The sequence below is a fragment of the Anomaloglossus baeobatrachus genome, chromosome 7 (assembly GCF_048569485.1).
Source record: "Anomaloglossus baeobatrachus isolate aAnoBae1 chromosome 7, aAnoBae1.hap1, whole genome shotgun sequence".
Lineage (NCBI taxonomy): Eukaryota > Metazoa > Chordata > Amphibia > Anura > Aromobatidae > Anomaloglossus > Anomaloglossus baeobatrachus.
Genome location: NC_134359.1, coordinates 37,871,397 through 37,895,334, shown reverse-complemented (window position 1 = coordinate 37,895,334; position 23,938 = coordinate 37,871,397). Strand labels below are relative to the sequence as shown.

General features: G+C 43.8%; 1 protein-coding gene across 5 annotated transcripts in view; it reads right to left on the bottom strand.

Moving 5' to 3' along the window:
* The window catches only part of GALNT13 (polypeptide N-acetylgalactosaminyltransferase 13), a 455,667-nt gene that overhangs the window by 61,389 nt on the left and 370,340 nt on the right, over positions 1-23,938 (bottom strand). For 2 of the 5 annotated variants that reach the window (XM_075317226.1, XM_075317227.1), the window contains one exon: positions 7,654-7,851. The exons of the other annotated variants lie outside the window; for them this stretch is intronic. In XM_075317226.1, coding sequence (XP_075173341.1) covers positions 7,666-7,851 — 186 coding nt within the window. In that variant the 3' untranslated portion in view covers positions 7,654-7,665. The remainder of the gene's footprint in view (positions 1-7,653; positions 7,852-23,938) is intronic. 5 annotated transcript variants of the gene reach the window in all.

The following is a 23,938-nucleotide window of genomic DNA, read 5'->3' as shown; positions in this document are numbered from 1 at the left end:
TTGAAGACCACACTCTTTTGGCTAAAAAGACTTGACGAAGCCATCCTGGTGAAACGCGCGTCGAGGCCCACTGGTGGTGGCCACAGCTTATAGTCACCAAATCTGGTGACAGGTTCCCTTTAAGAGTAGTTAGGGCAAATAAAAAAAAGTTCATTCTTGTGTTTTAGAGTGTTTAGTGGCTTTCTCCACTCTCCGCTTTTAAAACATATGAATGCTCAATTTGAGCTTAGCACTCATGTATCGGGTACATGGGAGAGAAAGCTGGAAACCAAGAAAATCATTTGATGACAGCTATCTCATGTGTATGGCCAGAATACATCTACGGCACCTCAGAGACATGTTGCAATCCTTAAACCAACCTCCCAACTCTCCTTGAATATCTTGATTCCTCCTGGATAAAGCAATTTGTTAGAATCTATGGGCAGATTAATTTAAAGTGTCCCGATTGCTGTTATTATGCTCTAAGAGCTCTCCAGACCCCAGAGCTTTTACCCATCTTATACCAGCCACCATTGTGGCTCCCTCAACTTCTCTCCAACCCTGAGAACATTGATTAGTCTCACGTTGTCACATGGAGGGCAATACGTCACGATGTGTGACACCCTTCACTTGTCCACCAATGAGGCCAGCCAGTAATGGACCTCAAAATGGCAAAATGAGTGCCTCGGACAGGTGAGGATAATGTTTTTAATGTTTTTCCCAATGCTTAATGGAGTAACGAAAAATGGGTAGGGGTCTGGCTGCCACTTTGCTGGATTCGTACAAATCGAACCTCTAACAATCTATCTTTGCCAATCGTTATATTTTAATGCAAATACATTACTTAATCTGTTTTTTTTTCTCTCCGTGTTATAGCCTAGGACAGGAGGGCATTATGCCAACAGAATAATGATATTCATTGAGTTAAGGTTAGGGCTGAGCGGGCCCGGGCTGTAAATGTCCGGATCCGCGTGGTTTCAGCACTATTCGGGCCCGGGATACCGGCTGCACAATCCGGAACCGGCATTTAATAAAAAATGAAAAAAAAAAACAATAAATAAATAGCGTTTCATACTTACCAGACTCTGTCATGGCGGCACACTTGCTTCCGGGTCGCGCTTTCACTTCCTGTGCTGTCACACAGCTTTCCGTGTTTTCCCCGCCCACCGCCCATCCTCTCAGCTGTGATTGGTTCCTGGCTGACCCGCCCCCCAGCCTGTGACAGTGTCTGCCGTGCAGTCATCGCTTATCGTGGTCAGTACTACGCTGCACTCAGAGCGGGCGGTCGTGCTCTATGGCTGCTCGCTCTAACATGTAGCAGAGCTGAAGCGGCGTGGGACTTCTCCTGTGGATTACGTCGGAACTGCAGGGTGTTTGGGGGTTAATAAAGTGGTGAAGGAGGAGTGTTTTGTATTTTATTTCAAATAAAGGATTTTTCTGTGTGTGTGTTTATTTACTGTCACTTACAGGTTTGTGTGATGCAGGTATCTGATAGACGCCTGTACCATCGCAAACCTAGGGTTTAGCAGCAGCTATGTGCCCCTGCTAACCCCTGCAATTACCCCGACTGGCACCGCATCACGCCAGCGGGAAGAGCCGGTATTGCACCGGTATGTCGCATCTAACAGATTCGACATACCGGACGGCTGCGGGCTGAGGATATACCAGAACCTGGCCGGCGTTATCTTGGCTGGATGTGAAGATTAGGGGGACCGTACGTCATTTTTTTTTTTTTTTTTACTTTTACCGGAATCACAGGTGCGAGGGGCTCTGGCAGAACCCGGCAGCCTCGCACGTGTGACTCCGGGCACTGGATAAACAGCACAGATACTGCGCGACGGCTGGGGCTGCAGCCGAGTGCTATAACTGTGCTGCCGAGTGTGTTTACCAACGTGACCGACAGTGCACTGCTTTCCCCGCCCACTGGCCGTCCTGGCGCCTGTGATTGGTTGCAGTTAGCTGACACGCTGCCACTCAGGATGGGGGCGTGTCTATCTGCAACCAACACATGCCGGTGGGCAGGGAAAACCATGAATATTGAATTGTCGGCTCCGGAAGGTAACAGCGTGACCCGGAAGGAGTGTGTCGCCATGACAGCGCCTCGGTGAGTATGCCGCGCTCGTTTCCAGCCCCCTAGCCCCTCCACAAACATTTTAACCCTCCGGATTCCGGTCCCCATTGACTTATATGGGCACCGGATTCCGGAGCGGATCGGACTTATTTTTAAGTCTGTTAACAACCCGCCGGCCCCGGATTATTGCCTTCCCGCTCAACTCTAGTTAAGGTTCACCTCCTATTGCAACAAGAAACATATTGTATTATCTTTACAATTATCATAGAACATATTTATTTGCCAATAAATAATAACCTATTAATAACCTGACACTAAGCAGGTAGGGAGCATCCCATCAATGTATGGGTTACTTATACATGTCTCCACTTTCCCATATTGAGAATGTTTGACGTTACTCATATACCATTGCTTGTATTCTGTTGGAGAGGTTTGGGAGAACATTGTTAAAAGATATCTATCATCAGAAAATGACCAGTTTTTTAAATTAGTAATCTTACAATTTTCACACTGAAGCTTTTTAAAGAGGACCATCCACCAGGATTTTCCATTACAAACTAAAGCCAATGCTATGCTGGGGCTATCATGCTGATTCTATACATACAGTACAGACCAAAAGTTTGGACACACCTTCTCATTCACAGAGTTTTCTTTACTTTCTTGACTCTGAAAATTGTAGATTCACATTGAAGGCATCAAAACTATGAATTAACACATGTGGAATGAAATACTTAACAAACAAGTGTGAAACAACTGAAAATATGTCTTATATTCTAGGCTCTTCAGAGTATCCACCTTTTGCTTTGATTACTGCTTTGCACATTCTTGGCATTCTCTTGATGAGCTTCATGAGGTAGTCACCGGAAATGGTTTTCCAACAGTCTTGAAGGAGTTCCCAGAGATGCTTAGCACCTGTTGGCCCTTTTGCCTTCAGTCTGCGGTCCAGCTCACCCCAAACCATCTCGATTGGGTTCAGGTCTGGTGACTGTGGAGACCAGGTCATCTGGCGTAGCACCCCACCACTCTCCTTCTTACTATTTACGGGTAGTACAACCGGTAGAGTAGTAAGAAAGACCGCGGTCTGGTAACAGGAGGACACGTATGGTCACAAACAGTACACAGAGGCGTAGTAAGGTCACAATCTGAGAGTCAGAATTCCGAGAAGGCAAGTAATGGATTCAGGCAGAAAACTGAGACGTGGTCAGGTAGCGGTCCAAGGTCGAAAGCCAGGAAGTCACGACAGGAACAGGGAGCGTGCAGAGAGGAGTCAAACAACAGTCCAGGCTCAGAAAACAAATATCAGAGCACAGGCAGGAACACAGGCCAACAGCACAACTACAGAACCAGAAAGTACGACTGGCAAGGTTCTGGAAGAGCGTGCTCATTAAAGAAGCAGAGCAATTACCAGGAAGATAGAACACCTCAGTAATCATCATGGAAGCCTGTACTGTCAATCAACCTGCCAGCCAGTAGCTCAGGAAAACACAGCAGAGCTTATCATAGTGTTCAAGATGCTCTGCACAGAGGAATTGTGACAGCTACCATGCAGAATTATGGAAAGCTAGTGGAGTATCATATTAATTACACTAGCAAAGGGATTTTACAATCTCTGCTTATAGTTAGTCAGCCTCTATCAGCTGTAAAACCATCAATGGTGGAAGTAAATGTTCTCACTATGGTGGTCCAGAGAATCTCTGTGTAGACGATCAGTTTCAATATTGATAAGCTTCATTCTGATGACAGATGGGAGACATGCAGACAGGGACTGATATACTTAGGTGACCATGGCTGTATCTTAAGGATCTTCAGGCCTCCATGCACTTTAATTGTTCTTGGATCAAGCTAATAGGGTATGTATCAATAGTGCCCTTTACTGATAGAAATTCACATAAGCTTGTAAAAAAGGCTGATGAAATCAATTCTTCTATGTATAAATTGACTTTCCAAAAATTGAGAAATTTGCAATTCATATTCCAGAATCCTATACAAAGAATGTGCAGAAATCAATAAAGATGAATACCGACGCTCTTTATTGATGCAAGGTTAAAAGAATACTTAAAAAACAAACAATTCCTGACACAAAGGAATATATCAACTAGAGGAGAAGATAGCCTTACTTGCAAGAAATACAGTATATGTACACTAATCGTAATACTCTGCATTGCAAATGGATACTCAGAAACAATATACGAAAGCCAAAATTTACAATGCATAGAGGAATATATTACAAAATAATAGTGCCAGGGAAGTCTTATAAATAGTATTGACTACAAACACAGTGGTAGATATATGCTCACCTAGAAAAAAAAACAGTCGTCGAGTGCGTTTCGCCTTAAGCTCCATCTTGGGAAATTTTTTCTGTGTAGTCATCCACAACACAGAGTGGTAGGTTTTGTGTTTGATATAGTCCTTTGTGTGTGGTATTGCTTGTTTGTTAAGTATTATTTTAATTACATATTACTAGAAAGTATTTTTGTGAATAATTTATTGAGTTCTGCATATTCTTTGTATAAGATTTTGATTTGCTGTGCATACAGAACTGTATACAGTAATATCTTGACTAACGAATTCACCAACTTACGAATTTTTCGAGATAAGAGCCGACGTTCTGTATCTTTTTTGCTTTGTAATGGAAACACAAATCTGAGTTATGAGCAGCTGCTGCGTGATCACATATATCCACTCATTAAGAAACTGAATATTCCCTGCTCCCCCCGCCCATCATCCCGGGAGTAGAGAGCAGCGAGTACAGCATACAGGCAAACTGACAGCATGTGGGAATGCGGCACTCACACTCTGATCAGCTGTCTAGATCAGGCTCAACATTAAAAAAAACTATTATTCTCACCCTCCCTCTGGTCCTCTGCAGCGCGGCATGCTCGTCTCATGCAGACAGCTGAGAGTATGTGGGAGTGCGTCAGCTGATCAGCGTGTGAGCTCTATGCTCCCACATGCCTTCAGCTACCTTTAGGAGATGAGGACGCAGCGCTGCGGGGGACCAGAGGGAGAATATAATATTTTTTAATGTGTGGCATGATGGTGGCCATGTATCAGGATGGGGGCCATGTACCAAGATGGGGGGCCATGTATCAGAATAGGGGATCATATATACCAGGATTGGGGACCATATTTATCAGGATTGGGGCCATATACCAGGATGGGGATCATATATACAGTGCCAGGATGGGGGACCTATATACAGTATATCAAGATGTCAGGCAATGTACCAGGATGGAGTCATGTATACAGTACTAGGATGGGAGCCATGTACCAGGAATACCAGGATGGGGGATCATATATATTAGGATGGGGAACCATATATATCAGGATGGGGGCCATGTACCAGGATGGGTCCATGTACCAGGATGGAGGGCCATGTATCAGGATAGGGGATCATACATACCAGGATTGGGGGCCATATTTATCAGGATAGGGCCATGTACCAGGATGGGGATCATATATACAGTGCCAGGATGGGGGCCATATACCAGGATGGGGGATCATATATATCAAGATGGGGGGCCATGTACCAGGATGGAGTCATGTATACATTACCAGGATGGGACCCATAAACCAGGAATACCAGGATTGGGGATCATATATACTAGGATGGGGGAATATATATATATATATATATATATATATATATATATATATAAAAAAGGATGGGGCCATGTACCAGGATGGGGATTACATATATGGTACCAAGATGGGGCCATATCCCAGAATACCAGCATGGGGGATCATATATACTAGGATGGAAGTCCCTATATATATATCAGAAAGGGGGCCATATATATATCAAGATGGCAGGCCAACTAACCAGGATGGGGTCATGTATATAGTACCAGGATGGGAGCCATATACCAGGAATATCAGGGATGGGGAACCATATATATCAGGATGGGGGCCATGTACCAGGATGGGTCCATGTACCAGGATGAAGGGCCATGTATCAGGATAGGGGATCATATGTACCAGGATTGGGGACAATTTTTATCAGGATTGGGCCATGTACCAGGATGGGGATCATATATACACTGCCAAGAGGGGGTCATATACCAGGATGGGGGATCATATATATCAAGATGGGGGGCCATTTGCCAGGATGGAGTCATGTATACAGTACTAGGATGGGACCCATATACCAGGAATACCAGGATGGGGGATTATATATACTAGGATAGGGGACCATATATATATATATATATATATATCAGGATGGGGCCATGTACCAGGATGGGGCCATATACCAGGAATACCAGCATGGGGGATCATATATACTAGGATGGGGGACCATATATATATATATATCAGGATGGGGCCATGTACAAGGATGGGGATTACATCTGCAGTACCAGGATGGGGCCATATACCAGGAATACCAGCATAGGGGATCATATCTACTAGGATAGGGGATCATATGTACCAGGATTGGGGACCATATTTATCAGGATTGGGCCATGTACCAGGATGGGGAACATATATACACTGCCAAGAGGGGGTCATATACCAGGATGGGGAATCATATATATCAAGATGGGGGGCCATTTGCCAGGATGGAGTCATGTATACAGTACTAGGATGGGACCCATATACCAGGAATACCAGGATGGGGGATTATATATACTAGGATGGGGGACCATATATATATCAGGATGGGGCCTTGTACCAGGAATACCAGGATGGGGGATTATATATACTAGGATGGGGGACCATATATATATCAGGATGGGGCCATGTACCAGGATGGGGATTACATCTGCAGTACCAGGATGGGGCCATATACCAGGAATACCAGCATGGGGGATTATATATACTAGGATGGGGGACCATATATATCAGAATGGGGCCATGTACCAGGATTGGGATTACATATACAATACCAAGATGGGGGCCATATACCAGGAATACCAGCATGGGGGATCATTTACACGAGGATGGGGGACCATATATATCAGGATGGGGGGCATATACCAGAATGGGGAGCCATAAGTAGGGGCTGGAACAAATTAATAGCATTTCAATTAATTTTAATGGGAAATTTAATTTGACATAAGAGCAAATTGAGTTAAAAGCTCGGTCATGGAACAAATTAAACTCTTAAGTCCAGGTATGACTCTGTGGGATACTTATATAGATTTGGATTCTTAAAATTCTAGGTTGCTTTAAAAAAAATTACTTTTCTCATCTCGATCTTGACCAAAATACTTCTGATGTAGATCTCCTGCCCGTCAGTTTGGTCATAGGAGACATTATTTGGTTTCCAAACAAAATTCATATTTTTGATGTGCACATTGATCCGTTTAGTCAATATCACATCCCCAAAAGTCATATTTACAGGAAGGGGGATCAACATGAGTATTCTTGTCATTGGGATAGGAGGAGAGATATTCAGCCTAAATCTTCCAGTACTGATATCTCTGAAAAAAGTTTTAAAAAAATGTCCATATTGGAAAAAAAATAAAATTGAGAAATAAATGAAAAATATTATTTGCAATTGAATTTTACAGAATTAGCATTTCTGAGTTATTGGAAGATATATAGTATAAATTCACGTATATCTTACAGAATTCATTGTATCATCAATACAGTATACCAACCTCATATAGCTTTCATAGAAAGTAATCAGTGGGACTGTAAAAAACATTTCTAATAACCTCCAGTCTGGTGTAATTCCTCAGTATCCAGGCTTGCCGGCTGTTGCCGTTACAGTATTCCACAGTAGGGCCAAATGTGCCATCCTCTATTTGGCTTAAAGTCAAACATGATTGGGTTATGATATGGAGAAATGAATGGGTCTGTGCAACAGAAAGAGACAAGTCAAAGCAAAAACTCATGAATAATAAATGATAGAGTGAAATAATGTTCACAAACACAAGTACGGTAGACGTAACACAGAAAGATGGAGGCGAAAACAACGCACAGCTCAAATAGAGGAAAGATCACAAAATATAACGCAGATTGTAGATATTTTTCTGGATCTTTTGGAGATTTTTGTTCTTTTTTTTTACCCATAAAGAAGATATTAAGGCAGGTTGGATTTAATAACGTATAATGTACAAGTCTCGATGAAACGTGTCTGAGTAAAATTCGGAGGCACAAGTTGAGAATGGGAATTTTAATTAAAAATGATAATGTATTTATATAAATAATCCCACCTATCTTCCCAAGAATAGGGTGGAACAAGTCTTAAATTGTGATGGGTGAGTAGTAACTATTCGTGTTCGCATTGTATGTAACGAATACCAAAGTTCTATTCCGGTATTCATCACAAATCGAATGCAAGTCAACTGGGAACCCAAGCATTTTTCTTGTCTTGACGAATAGAATCATAGAATGGTAGGGTTGGAAGGGACCTCAAGGGCCATCGGGTCCAACCCCCTGCCAGTGCAGGTTTTCCTAAATCATCCCAGCTATACGTTTATTCAGCTTCCGCTTGAAGATTTCCATTGGGAGCTCACTACCTCCCGTGGTAGCGTGTTCCCCTCTCTGACTGCCCTCACTGCATCCCGCGGTCGTCTGTTCCACTCTCTGACTGCCCTCACTACCTCTTGTGGTTGCCTGTTCTGCTCTCTGACTGCCACCACTACCTCCCGCAGTCACCTTTTCCCATCTCTCTGACTGCTCTCACTACCTCCCGCGGTCACCTGTTCCCTTCTCTGACTGCCCTTACTACTTCCCACAGTCGCCTGTTCCTCTCTCTGACTGCCCTTCCTACCTCCCGCAGTCACCTGTTCCTCCCTCTGACTGCCCTCACTGCCTCCTGTGGTCACCTGTTCCTTTCTCTGACTGCCCTCACTACCACCCGCGGTCACCTGTTCCTTTCTCTGACTGCTCTCACTACCTCCCGCGGTCACCTGTTCCCTTCTCTGACTGCCCTTACTACTTCCCACAGTCACCTGTTCCTTTCACTGACTGCCCTCACTACCACCCGCGGTCACCTGTTCCTTTCTCTGACTGCCCTCACTACCTCCCGCGGTCACCTGTTCCCCTCATCCAAAGTGTGACTTGAAGATACTGGGCCTAAATGGAAAAGAAAGACCCCCCCCCAATTATTATAATGGTCTTTCGTCCCCCTTAATACCAAATTTGCACCTCAAATGCTTTTTTTTTATTGTATGAAAGTTAAGTCAAGAACACCAATTGCATCCCATTTAGGATTAAGGTCTACAAAGTGCATGACAGTCAGGGCTTGTGACAAAAAAGTATAGGGGAATGGCAGGGTGTATTTGTATACAAAAAAAAATCATGGATGATCCTCTTTAAAGATGATCTGTCACCAGGTCAAAAGTGGCTAATTTCTGCTCTTATTTTATCACTGCTGATCCCCTGATTATTTAGTAGTTGTTTTTTTTTTTTACAGTTCCAGAGAAATTGGCCTTTTTACTCAGTGCTAATTTTTATGTTCTTTGCCAATAAGGCATGGCTTATAGAGTTATGCAAAGCAGCTTAAAGACACGCCCCAGAGGATCCTTGTAGCACTGCCCCCTTGGTATAGACCATAAAAAATAGCACTTAATAAAAAGGGTCCATGTCTCTGGAATTGTACGGCGGATTTACGAAAAAACAAAATCGGGAATACTCGGGAGTAGCAGGAATAAAACAAGAGCAACAACCGTCCACCTTTGGCCCCTAATTTCAGCAAGGGCCCCTATCTATATCTCAGGAGCCAGACATCACCTTATCTATAGCTAGGACCACCACGGCACACTACATCGTTAATGTATCTTGCCTATTCCATTCGTAGCATAGCTGCTTATACACTTTATAACAAAATAGTATAGCGCCCAACATTAATAAAAAGAGCGCAAAAAGTTCCCTTAAAGTGATTTCATCCCCAATATCAAATGGACTAATAAGCTCCTTTGTTTTCCCAAATTGGCCATTGAAGTGCCATGGGGTGTGCTGCGGAAAGTCTGGACTACATTTCATATGCCTTATCGCTGCTCTATTAAACCAATAAAGAATATAGTGCCCAAAAGTATAAATTAACATCATATATACTGGAGTATGAAACGCAGAAATGTATAAACCTATGAGCTACCAGTAAATCAGATCAACTATATGTCCAAAATGAATACAAAATACTTTATTGGTAATTAAACACACATAGACAATATTGATGAGATATCTCATTAAAAACACTCCAAACCCTTAAAAACAAGGCAGCGTGGGTGATGTCAGCAAGTAACATGATAGCAACATGACAGGTTGTATTTAGGCATATCCCAAAATCATTCATGCAGGAGGTTAGACATAAAAGCTAAATAGTTAGTGTATAATGCAAAATAAGAACACCCGCAAGAGTTGTCATAGGATTAATCAACATGTAAAATAGCATATACTCCTACTAAGATGGGTGATCAGAAAGATTTATACCATGCAAATAAAAAAATCTGTTGAGCTACCAGAAGGGTTGTCATAGGAGCCATTGCCAGGTGATCCTAAAATAACAACCCATGAATGTCATAGGACATGCGCTGACAGCCAGACCAGCACTGCCCAGTACCCCAACGCGCGTTTCTCTCACAACTTCATCAGGGTAGTATGGACTGTTTTTAATGAGATATCTCTGCAATATTGTCTAAATGTGTTTAATTACCAATAAAATATTTTGTATTCTTTTTTGGACGTACAGTTGTTGATCTGATTTACTGGTGGCTTATCTCTTCTCTAGAAGGGATTGGCAGGTTTGACGATAGTTTTATTCTCATTCAGCAGCACAGAATAGACCAGGGTGGCAAAGTTCAGGCTCTTCATGGTTCTATGCTGGTCATTTCAGAGACAAACTAAACAGGGAATAAATGATGGTGGCAAGATAACGGAGCACTTTAGGTATGGTGAAAATACATGAGAAATGTAGAATCACATTTTTAATTGGAGGTGTAGGCTGTGGAAGTTACCAAACTAGCAAAATTAGAAACACCTTAGAGATAGCCATGATTCTTTAGCCACCTCTTCTTGGCTGGATATTTATCCTCACAAAGTCTTTAGGGAATCCCTGTTGAAGTCAGATGTGGATCATTGTGATAAGCAGAGTAGGTTATCCAAATATTATGTGAATACCAGACCTACATGGAAAACAAACGTTGGTAGGCAGCACAGGTGCCCGGTATGCCACATAGATGCTTGGTAGGCCACACAAGACTAATCTAATTTGATCCATTCATATGTTAATGATTGTTGTACGTATACCCTCTTTCACTTGTAAAGCGCCATGGAATAAATGGCGCTATAATAATAATAAATAATAATAATAATAATATGTCTGGACCTTAGGGGGGGAAATTTTATATTAAATATTGAGCATTATAACTCCACGACCAAGGCGGTATGTCCACAGGCAAGGATTCCCCCTATACCATATGAGGAGAAGAGGTGTTAATGATAAAACATTAGTGCATGCTCTCATCATCTTCCACCTCGACTACTGCAACCCCCTGCTCTCTGGCCTCCCTTCCAACACTCTTGCACCCCTCCAATCTATCCTAAACTCTGCGGCCCCCTTAATCCACCTGTCTCACCGCTATTCCCCAGCCTCGCCACTCTGCCAATCCCTTCACTGGCTTCCCATCGCCCAACGACTCCAGTTCAAAACATTAACCATGGTATACAAAGCCATCCACAACCTGTCTCCTCCTTACATCTGTGACTTATTCTCCCGGTACTTACCTGCACGCAACCTCAGATCTTCACAAGATCTCCTTCTCTGCGCCTCTCTTATCTCCTCTTCCCACAATCGCGTACAAGATTTCTCCCGTGCCTCCCCCATACTCTGGAACGCTCTACCTCAGCACAACAGACTCTCCCCTACCGTGGAAAGCTTCAAGAAGAAACTCAAGACCCACCTCTTCCGACAAGTCTACAACCTACAATACCCCTCAGTCCAGTAGACCACTGCGCAACCAGCTCTGTCCTCACCTATTGTACCATCACCCATTCCCTGTAGACTGTGAGCCCTCGCGGGCAGGGTCTTCTCTCCTCCTATACCAGTCTGCTTTGTACTGTTAATGATTGTTGTACGTATACCCTCTTTCACATGTAAAGCGCCATGGAATAAATGGCGCTATAATAATAAATAATAATAATAATAATAATAATAATAAAAAATAGTATGGAAATAAATTTTGCTCACAACTGTGTCTCTGTGTCTGTAAAAAATATAATCCCAATTATATTCCCTGAAGACAGAAAGAAAATGACAGAAAGGACCCTCTTCATGTTCCTCCTTCATGTGCTCCTGAAGCACTAGCGAGGGACTTTGTACCTTGTAAGTTTTAGGAACCATGTGCAAGGTTATTTTAAGCCCAAAACTTTACTTGTATCTTAATAAGAACTAGTTGAAAAGGATACTTATACTAAAGAAGGTTCATAACAAACTGCTCAGGATTGAAATTACACCAAAAAGGAAAAGTCCTGAGATTATAGAAATCACAGGATCAATAAAAATGTAAAAATGTTAACGAGTTATTGATTTGCAAATGATAAAAAAATGGTAACAACATATTAAAAACATCTCAATTTATTTACTAAGGAGTAGGGATGAGCGAACCCAAACTGTAACGTTCGGTATCCGTATCAAACACCTTGTGCTCAGTGCCGGACAGCTGTAAGTGCGCTTCTTGTTCAGATTTGTCACCTGAATAAAGCTTGTTGAAAGGTTGCAGAGCAGCCAATCAGCAAGCTTTTAGGCTGTGGACCCTTCCAGACCCATAGCAGCCATGCCAGATATTGTCAAGGCTGTAACTGGTCAGGAAAATCACTGAAAAAAAAGGAAGCAAAATGGTTAAAGCAGGATATACTTACTAGTCTCTGTGGCGCGGCTGTAACACTGCTTCCAGGTCATCTCATTATCCCTTATGCATATTCACTGCTTCCCCACCCACCATCTGTGACAGCATCTGTGATTGGCTGCAAGCAGACTGCCAGCGTGCTGGTGTCTCTGATTGGTTGCCCTCACAGAGGCTGTCTATCTGCCTGAGAAAAGTTTAAAATTAAATAAATAAAAAAAAAATGATGTAGGGTGCCCCACATATACATACCCAGTGCAGATAAAGCAGATGGGTACATGCTGCAGCCCCCAGCCGTGCACAATATCTTGGCTGTGTATTAAAATATGAGGTACCCCATGTGGCTTTTTTAATTATTTAAATAAATAATTTAAAAAAAATGACATGTGGTTCCCCAGTCAAGATAAAGCTGACAGCTGGGGGCTGGTATTTTCAGGCTGGGGAGGCCCAATCAGTAATCATCATTAGCACTTCCCCATAGCTTGATTGACAGTGCTTGCATGCCTGAATTCAATCAGTGGCCCTGCACGGCCACACTGACACTGCAGGAGCTGAGCACACACACAGTACCAGTGCAGGTGCGCTCTTGTGTGATGCTGTGTGCTACGATACAAAGCTCAAAATCAAGGCAGGAGCCCATGTCTTCACGAGCAATAACCAAATGTCCTAAAGTGTCTGGTTCAGTAATATAATATATTAATGTTCATAAAGTGGCAGACATGTAAAGTTTTACAATATTTTATGGTCCTTTTAAGCTTGGAAAACACTTTAAAAGTACAAAATCATTAATATCAGACAAAAGCCTCCACGTCAGAATCATTACATTTATTTATTACATTACAATAAAAAATGGAATATGAGGAGAAAAGATGAAAAACGTCACTTCTGTCTTTTTGGGATGGGGGTGGGGGTCGGTTTTATGACATTCATTATATGGTCAGAAAGGGCTTAGAATATGATTCTCCAGTCAGTACGATTATGGTGACACCAAATGGAGAGTTTTTACTTTTTTTTTTTTTTTTACTGTTTTAGAGATTGAAAACCATTCTGAATATTCTAAATAAAATTTAGGTTTGTGTCACCATCTTCCAAAATCAATTCTTTTTTATTTAGTGCTCATTTTTTGTTTTTAATGGTATCATTTTGATGTCCACGCTATGTTTTGATCCTTTTTATTACATTTTTGTGGGAGTTGCAAATTCTTTATGACGTTAATTATATGGGTTAAACTGTTTTATATTGATTGGACTTATTATTATTATTAATAATAATAATACTACTACTACTACTACTACTACTACTACTACTACTACTACTAATAATAATAAAAAGCCCAATCAAAAGAAAACAGTTTAAACCATATAGGTAATGTCATAAAGAATGTATAATAAATAATAATCATCATTAATAATAATAATAATAATAATAATAATAATAAAAAGCCCAATCAATAGAAAACAGTTTAAACCATATAGGTAATGTCATAAAGAATGTATAATAAATCATAAAAATAATAATCATTATTATTATTATTATTAATAATAATAATAATAATAATAATAATAATAAAGTCCAATCAATAGAAAACAGTTAATAGTTTATGTCATAAAGTTATTATATAATTAACGTTATGCCATATAGTTATTGTCATAAATAATAATAATAATAATAATAAAAAGCCCAATCAATAGAAAAAAGTTTAATCCATATAGGTAATGTCATAAAGAATGTATAATAAATAATAATAATCATCATTAATAATAATAATAATAATAATAATAATACTAATAATAAAATAAAGTCCAATCAATATAAATCAGTTTAAACCATATAGGTAATGTCATAAAGAATGTATAATAATAATAATAATAATAATAATAATAATAATCATAATAATAATCATCATCATTAATAATAATAATAATAATAAAGTCCAATCAATAGAAATCAGTTAATAGTTTATGTCATAAGTTATTATATAATTAATGTTATGCCATATAGTTATTGTCATAAATAATAATAATAATAATAATAATAATAATAATATAATAATAAAAAATTAAATACATTATTTATTTTGTTTAGAACTGGGGAAGGGCAGGAGATTCAAAATATAAAAAAAATGTTTTTTTTTGAGATTTCGAAAACATTTTTTCTCACACATTCACTTTATTTTTTCGACCCCTTCTTTGGAGGACATGATTTGGGATATTTTCATTGCTTGTATGATATACTACAATATAATTGTATAGTAAATAAAACAACTGTCAATCTCCATACAGACATAACAGGATATTGTTAAAATGGCAATGCATGCTGGGCAATGATGGAAAGGAAGGTCCCTGCTCCTATAGTGCAGGCAGAATACTGATTAAGAAAAATCACATAATGAAAAAGAATGGATGGTAAATTACAGAATTTGAGATTTGGGACATTTCCTGGACATATTAAAGTGATTTGTGTGATTGACGCTGGATGGGATTAGGAAGTAACAACATTTTAATAAGAAGTAAATCGCAATATTGCTTGTATCCAACAATACCTATTTATAAAGCTGGGCATATTCCAGGAACAAGAAGCTTCAGGGATCCTAACCTGTTTTTAAAAAAGTGCTTACAAGCACAAGGGAAAGCTATTGTAAGCACTGCGCATATTCTGCTGTCTAGCAGAAGTGGTCGGTCTCCAAGAAAACGAGCAGTAATTAAAACAATATAAAAGTGTTAATATCTCAAGAACGGCTGAAACTTTTAATAATCAGTAAATCGCAATATTGCTTGTATCCAACAATGCCCATTTATAAAGATGGGCATATCCCTTTAAGGAAGACATTGTAACAAAAGTAACAAAAGTCAGATTATAAGGAATGCAGATTGAAAGACTCATTTAAGTGACTTGGAGAAATTTGAATAGGAAATACAGAGATGGAGCTCGTCTAGGAGGGTCAGCGAGGACAATGCGGTCCTGTGCCACCCACTATAGTAATGACATGGTCTGTGACAGGCAAGTGCAGGACATTCTATATGACACTGATGAAATAATACATCCATCACACACGGATTCTGGAAAAAAAATGATACTAACTTGCTGAATAGGTGACAATGTAAGTGACAATGTGTGGCAATCTCTAAAGAAACGTAAGCATTAAGGTTTATAGACTTGGTGACCTATAAGAATTTAAAAGGGTTGCAATTTTGGGGTGATCAGTGAAAATCTGCTCAGGAAAGGCCAAAGACAGCAGCAGACCCCTGTGGAAGAATAGCACATGCTGCACTAATGATACTAGTGCTTCTCAATAACTTACAATATCATCAAAAAATGATTTATTTCAGTAATTCAATACGAAAAGGTAAACACATATATTATATAGAGTCGTTACACACAGAGGGATCTATTCCTATATAATATATAGAGTCATTACACACAGAGGGATCTATTCCTATATATTATATAGAGTCATTACACACAGAGGGATCTATTCCTATATATTATATAGAGTCGTTACACACAGAGGGATCTATTCCTATATATTATATAGTCATTACACACAGAGGGATCTATTCCTATATATTATACAGTCATTACAATACAGAGGGATCTATTCCTATATATTATATAGAGTCATTACACACAGAGGGATCTATTCCTATATATTATACAGAGTCATTACAATACAGAGGGATCTATTCCTATATATTATATAGAGTCATTACACACAGAGGGATCTATTCCTATATATTATATAGAGTCATTACACACAGAGGGATCTATTCCTATATATTATATAGAGTCATTACACACAGAGGGATCTATTCCTATATATTATATAGTCATTACACACAGAGGGATCTATTCCTATATATTATATAGAGTCATTACACACAGAGATCTATTCCTATATATTATATAGAGTTATTACACACAGAGGGATCTATTCCTATATATTATATAGAGTCATTACACACAGTGGAATCTATTCCTTTATATTATATAGAGTCATTACACACAGTGGAATCTATTCCTTTATATTATATAGAGTCATTACACACAGAGGGATCTATTCCTATATATTATATAGAGTCATTACACACAGAGGGATCTATTCCTATATATTATATAGAGTTATTACACACAGAGGGAACTATTCCTATATATTATATAGAATCATTACACACAGAGATCTATTCTTATATATTATATAGAGTCATTACACACAGAGTGATGTATTCCTATATATTATATACAGTCATTACACACAGAAGGATCTATTCCTATATATTATATACAGTCATTACACACAGAGGGATCTATTCCTATATATTATATATAGTCATTACACACAGAGGGATCTATTCCTATATATTATATAGAGTCATTAGACACATAGGGATCTATTCCTATATATTAAAGGAATATATTACCAGCCCTTCTGCAAGTGAAGAACAAGTGTGCACCCTGCCCTCCAGCTGAGAATATGTATTAAGGGCCATGATGAGGGCTTTGTCTATAATGTCACCGGGTGTCAGATCCCCATTGTTAGAGTAGTCCTTACTTCAAAGTAGAAGATTTCGGGATTCAGTTTACGACCAGATAGAACATGAGAGATGCACAGCTGGATGATTTCTAGTAATCTCCGGGGATTTGTCAAAGTATTTATTTATAGGCTTCAGATATAAAGGTGTTCCCTACATAAATTTAGATATTTATTTCCTGATAGCAAATAGCAAAATTCACAGCTGCATAATAAGAAAAAGGCTCTTCTTTTGTCCGCCCCGCTTCATCACACCCCTCATTAGTTTCTTTGATCTTGTTCTTTCCCAAGACCTAATACACGCTAAGGCCAGGTTCAAATGGACACATGAAACTTTTGCGTACGTGACTGGTATAGCAGTCACATCCGAAGAAGCTGCCCAATATTTACATGCACTAATAGCGTAACTAAAGTCCAATGCGCCCCGGTTCAAAATTGGGCCTCCCCCCCTCCCCCTGCATGTTGGTCAGATGTATGGGCCCTTGTAGCATTCCAAATCTTATAAAGTCATGTGAATTGCACTGCTGCCCATTCATTATGTCGTACTGTCCCTCATCCTGGGCCCCTTCCTGGTAAATATGTCATGGTATTTATATCCCCCATCCTGGTATATATGTCCCTCATCCTGGTATATATGTTCTCAACTTGGGCCCATCCTGGTATATATGTCCCCCATCCTGGTATATATGTCCTCATCCTGGGCCCACCCTGGTAAATATGTCCCCCATCCTGGTATATACAGTGCCTACAAGTAGTATTCAACCCCCTGCAGATTTAGCAGGTTTGATAAGATGCAAATAAGTTAGAGCCTGCAAACTTCAAACAAGAGCAGGATTTATTAACAGATGCATAAATCTTACAAACCAACAAGTTATGTTGCTCAGTTAAATTTTAATAAATTTTCAACACAAAAGTGTGGGTCAATTATTATTCAACCCCTAGGTTTAATATTTTGTGGAATAACCCTTGTTTGCAATTACAGCTAATAATCGTCTTTTATAAGACCTGATCAGGCCGGCACAGGTCTCTGGAGTTATCTTGGCCCACTCCTCCATGCAGATCTTCTCCAAGTTATCTAGGTTCTTTGGGTGTCTCATGTGGACTTTAATCTTGAGCTCCTTCCACAAGTTTTCAATTGGGTTAAGGTCAGGAGACTGACTAGGCCACTGCAACACCTTGATTTTTTCCCTTATGAACCAGGCCTTGGTTTTCTTGGCTGTGTGCTTTGGGTCGTTGTCTTGTTGGAAGATGAAATGACGACCCATCTTAAGATCCTTGATGGAGGAGCGGAGGTTTTGGCCAAAATCTCCAGGTAGGCCGTGCTATCCATCTTACCATGGATGCGGACCAGATGGCCAGGCCCCTTGGCTGAGAAACAGCCCCACAGCATGATGCTGCCACCACCATGCTTGTCTGTAGGGATGGTATTCTTGGGGTCGTATGCAGTGCCATCCAGTCTCCAAACGTCACGTGTGTAGTTGGGACCAAAGATCTCGATCTTGGTCTCATCAGACCAGAGAACCTTGAACCAGTCTGTCTCAGAGTCCTCCAAGTGATCATGAGCAAACTGTAGACGAGCCTTGACATGACGCTTTGAAAGTAAAGGTACCTTACGGGCTCGTCTGGAATGGAGACCATTGCGGTGGAGTACGTTACGTATGGTATTGACTGAAACCAATGTCCCCACTGCCATGAGATCTTCCTGGAGCTCCTTCCTTGTTGTCCTTGGGTTAGCCTTGACTCTTCGGACAAGCCTGGCCTTGGCACGGGTGGAAACTTTCAAAGGCTGTCCAGGCCGTGGAAGGCTAACAGTAGTTCCATAAGCCTTCCACTTCCGGATGATGCTCCCAACAGTGGAGACAGGTAGGCCCAACTCCTTGGAAAGGGTTTTGTACCCCTTGCCAGCCTTGTGACCCTCCACGATCTTGTCTCTGATGGCCTTGGAATGCTCTTTTGTCTTTCCCATGTTGACCAAGTATGAGTGCTGTTCACAAGTTTGAAGAGGGTCTTAATTAGTCAGAAAAGGCTGGAAAAAGAGATAATTAATCCAAACATGTGAAGCTCATTGTTCTTTGTGCCTGAAATACTTCTTAATACTTTAGGGGAACCAAACAGAATTCTGGTGGTTTGAGGGGTTGAATAATAAATGACCCTCTGAATAAACTTTTCACAATTTAAAAAAAAAAAAAAAAAAGAAATAACATTATTTTTCGCTGCAGTGCATTTCACACTTCCAGGCTGATCTACAGTCCAAATGTCACAATGCTAAGTTAATTCCGAATGTGTAAACCTGCTAAATCTGCAGGGGGTTGAATACTACTTGTAGGTGTGACGCCCTGGGCAAGCCAGGGGTCACAGGTCACAACACCACCACACCCCACACTCCAGGTAGGCACATCACAGCTAAACTACAAATCCTTGTTGCCTTCCTCCAGAGGCTGATGATTCACACCAGGGGGTGGGCCAGGCGGTTGGCTCCGCCCACCAAGGAGATCACAGCTCTGGAGGCAGGAAAGACCAGGCAGATAGAGTCAGGGAGGAGGAAGTAGAAGGAGTGGAGGAGTAGCCCAGTGTGGCTAAAGTAAACAGCTAAGTGAAAGTAAAGAAAGAGAAGTGGTAAAGGAGGAAAGCAAGTGAGGTGACAAGAAGGAAGGAAAGCCTGAAGGGTCCAGCTTTGTGTAGGGCCAGATCAGCAGGGTCAGCGACGGCGGTGACTGTCCGGAGGGGGACCGTTTGGAAGTTCCTGGAAGGACCCCGTTGGCTGTGTGCCCGGTGGTCTGGAGCAGTGTTCCGAAGGACAGTCAGCACCAGGGCAGGGGCCTCTCGGACCCCGGCAAGGCTAGGAGTAGCCAAATTTGCCGAATCCGTCAGTGAAGGGGACGTAGATCCCCCAGCAACCAAGTCCCGATTGAAGGCAACAGCCCAACCTGAAGCAGAGAGACGCCGCCACCGCCAAGGCACCAGTTTCTCAGGGCCAGCGCCTGCGGGCAAAGTGTAGAGCTCCTCCGGCCCAGATTGTAGTCGGGGAGCGGGTAACCGGAGGGAATCCACCGCTACCAAAAGTCAACCATAGGTGCAAGGAAGAGGGGCATCACCGTCACCTACCGAGAGTGCAGGTGCAGCCGTCTGTGGGACCGTCCTACCAGCCGTGTGGTTTACCGTACCAACTGTGTCCGTGTCTCAGGCTGAGTGAGTACCACAGTGCCGCAAGGCACAGCGCTGTCCCCGCGTCCCTGCGCCCACCAGGCCCCGCACCTCACCAATCATCACCGGGCCCCGGGATCACCAACCCCTACCCACGGAGGGGCAACACAACACCTGGCTGCTCCCCTTCACCATCCCCGGGATCCCCGCATCGAGCAGCGGTGGTGCTACAAATCACCACAACCGTGGGTGGCGTCACGGACATTATCCCTACACCCCAAACAAATCCCCCCCTTTCACTCACGGGCGAGGAGCGCCGCTCGAGAAACCCCCCGGGATCCGGCCCACGGCTCGAGCCACCACTGAGCAGCCGTCGGACCCGAGCAGAAGCGGTGAGCGCGGTGTGCTGACACCCTCCTCCCCGCCCGCGACAACTTGGCGTCACGAACAGGATCTTACCGCTCTGCCGTCTGGTAGAGGTGCGCCTTGTTACCGCCGGAGGTACCCGGCAGAAAAATTGCAGAAGCCGCCATCTTTGGCGCGAAAAGTTCCCGCTCGAGCGTCTTCTCGAGCAGTAGAGGCGCGAAGGCCAAGACCCCGCCCCGAGAGAGGAGGGGCCGGAAAGAGCTAAGGGGGACGCGATGGCGGCTGGACGCATGTAGCTGCGGCTATAAAAGCAGGGACGCCAGGACTCTGCAGCGATATTGGGTTCCTGGAAAAACCTCGTTACCAAAATGCAAGATCCAACCGGCAACGAGGAAGCCCCCGCGCCCGGCACGGCGACGTGGTTGAGGGACCGGACCGTCCCACTGAGTAACCGTCTGCAGGCCCATATGCAACTCCTCCTGGAGAAGTGGGAGACCGACATGGCGGACGTGGTGGCTGCTGTGTGGAGACGCGAGGCAGAAGAGGATTTGGAGGAGCGGGTAAGCGACACACGCCCCTGTATTCCTGAAGGATCGGCCGTTGGAGCTGAGGGGCCCGGCCGGCTTCCGCTCACCCTGCCTCTCTCCCCGCTACCCGCGATAGTGGCTGCCGCCCCGCCATTAGGCCCGCTACCTGCCCAACCGGTAGCGATACCCTGCCCGGCCGCTCCGGCGGACCAGCCGGCTGTAGACGTCCAGGACGGCCCTGAAATGCGCCAAGGGGAACCGCTAGAACCGCGGCCCCTTAATAGCGTGGTGTCAGAAGTCCCAGTAGAGACTGTGCCAGACCCTGAGCCCGGGACCGTGGCTTGGATGAAGGCTCGGGTGATACAATTCCACCAACGTCAGCAGGGTCAGATCTTCCGGATGCTGGAGAAGTGGACCAACGAGGTGGAGGAGCTGATTACAACTGCCCCGATGTGCGAAAGGGGAATAGATGTAGCAGAACCGACTGGTGACCCACGTCCCTATGTCCTACCTGGACCGGCCGCTGCGGCTGAGGGGCCCGGCCTAGTCTCGGCCTATGCATCGCCCTTGCCGTTACTTCTGGGGCGCCTCAACATAGGCTCGTCTACTTTGCTGCTCCATGCTACCGCAGAAGAGGATGAAGTGTTGGATGCTGGAGATCAGGAGGCTGCGGCAGCTGGCGGCAACCCGCCTGACGCAGAAACAAGAAATGACGACTCCTGTCCCAGCTCCGAGCCCGCTGTTGCGGCTGAAGGAGCAATTGAGCGTTCCCGCTATGTGGGGGACCCTGTGGTTTATCATACTCCGCGTACCGGTGGAAATGGGTACCGGGTACCTCTGTCACAGCAGGCATGTCAGTGCATGTTTGATGTGTTGGTGGCAGAGGATGGGTCCGCCTTAGCAGAGGAACTGGAGTAGGGCAGCGGATGCCCGCAGCACCGTCCCCGTTGGGACCACTTGTTTGTGTGTTGAAGAGTTGAAAGTTCTACTGATGAAAATGATAATTACCGAAGAAGTTACCTGATTGTCTGTGTGATTAGCAACCGGCCGGAGCCGGCACCGTTGTCCCCGTGGGGACCGTTTAAAAAGTTTTGCATGGGAACTATCCATGGACAAGCCCGTGAACTTGCAGGGCAACCACAGACGTTAGTGGCTTGTAAATATGTTGTTTACCGTTACCGTTTTCCGCAGGCCGCCTCCGGAGAGGCAGGTTGGAGGGAGGGCCCTGAGCAGAGCAGGCTAGGGCCCAGCCACCAAAGGAACCGGTGGCTACCCTCTGGAGGGCAAGGACAGATCCCGCTCGGGTACCGTGTGCTGGACTGTGGGTCAAGGGGTGCTGCCTGGGCTTTAGGGGCAGCATCAGGGCCAGGTTACTTGGGTGGGAGAGAGCGGAAACCGTAACCGTAAACCGTTGCAACGTTTAAGAAATGTGCCTCCCGTTTTGGGAAGATTATTAAAAATGTCATATGTTATGCTTAACCCTGTTATCCCCTTTTTACAGAAAAAAAAATAAAACCGGTGTAGGACGGCAGCCCGTGGACGGTCTGCATTTTGCTAAGGGGGAATGTGACGCCCTGGGCAAGCCAGGGGTCACAGGTCACAACACCACCACACCCCACACTCCAGGTAGGCACATCACAGCTAAACTACAAATCCTTGTTGCCTTCCTCCAGAGGCTGATGATTCACACCAGGGGGTGGGCCAGGCGGTTGGCTCCGCCCACCAAGGAGATCACAGCTCTGGAGGCAGGAAAGACCAGGCAGATAGAGTCAGGGAGGAGGAAGTAGAAGGAGTGGAGGAGTAGCCCAGTGTGGCTAAAGTAAACAGCTAAGTGAAAGTAAAGAAAGAGAAGTGGTAAAGGAGGAAAGCAAGTGAGGTGACAAGAAGGAAGGAAAGCCTGAAGGGTCCAGCTTTGTGTAGGGCCAGATCAGCAGGGTCAGCGACGGCGGTGACTGTCCGGAGGGGGACCGTTTGGAAGTTCCTGGAAGGACCCCGTTGGCTGTGTGCCCGGTGGTCTGGAGCAGTGTTCCGAAGGACAGTCAGCACCAGGGCAGGGGCCTCTCGGACCCCGGCAAGGCTAGGAGTAGCCAAATTTGCCGAATCCGTCAGTGAAGGGGACGTAGATCCCCCAGCAACCAAGTCCCGATTGAAGGCAACAGCCCAACCTGAAGCAGAGAGACGCCGCCACCGCCAAGGCACCAGTTTCTCAGGGCCAGCGCCTGCGGGCAAAGTGTAGAGCTCCTCCGGCCCAGATTGTAGTCGGGGAGCGGGTAACCGGAGGGAATCCACCGCTACCAAAAGTCAACCATAGGTGCAAGGAAGAGGGGCATCACCGTCACCTACCGAGAGTGCAGGTGCAGCCGTCTGTGGGACCGTCCTACCAGCCGTGTGGTTTACCGTACCAACTGTGTCCGTGTCTCAGGCTGAGTGAGTACCACAGTGCCGCAAGGCACAGCGCTGTCCCCGCGTCCCTGCGCCCACCAGGCCCCGCACCTCACCAATCATCACCGGGCCCCGGGATCACCAACCC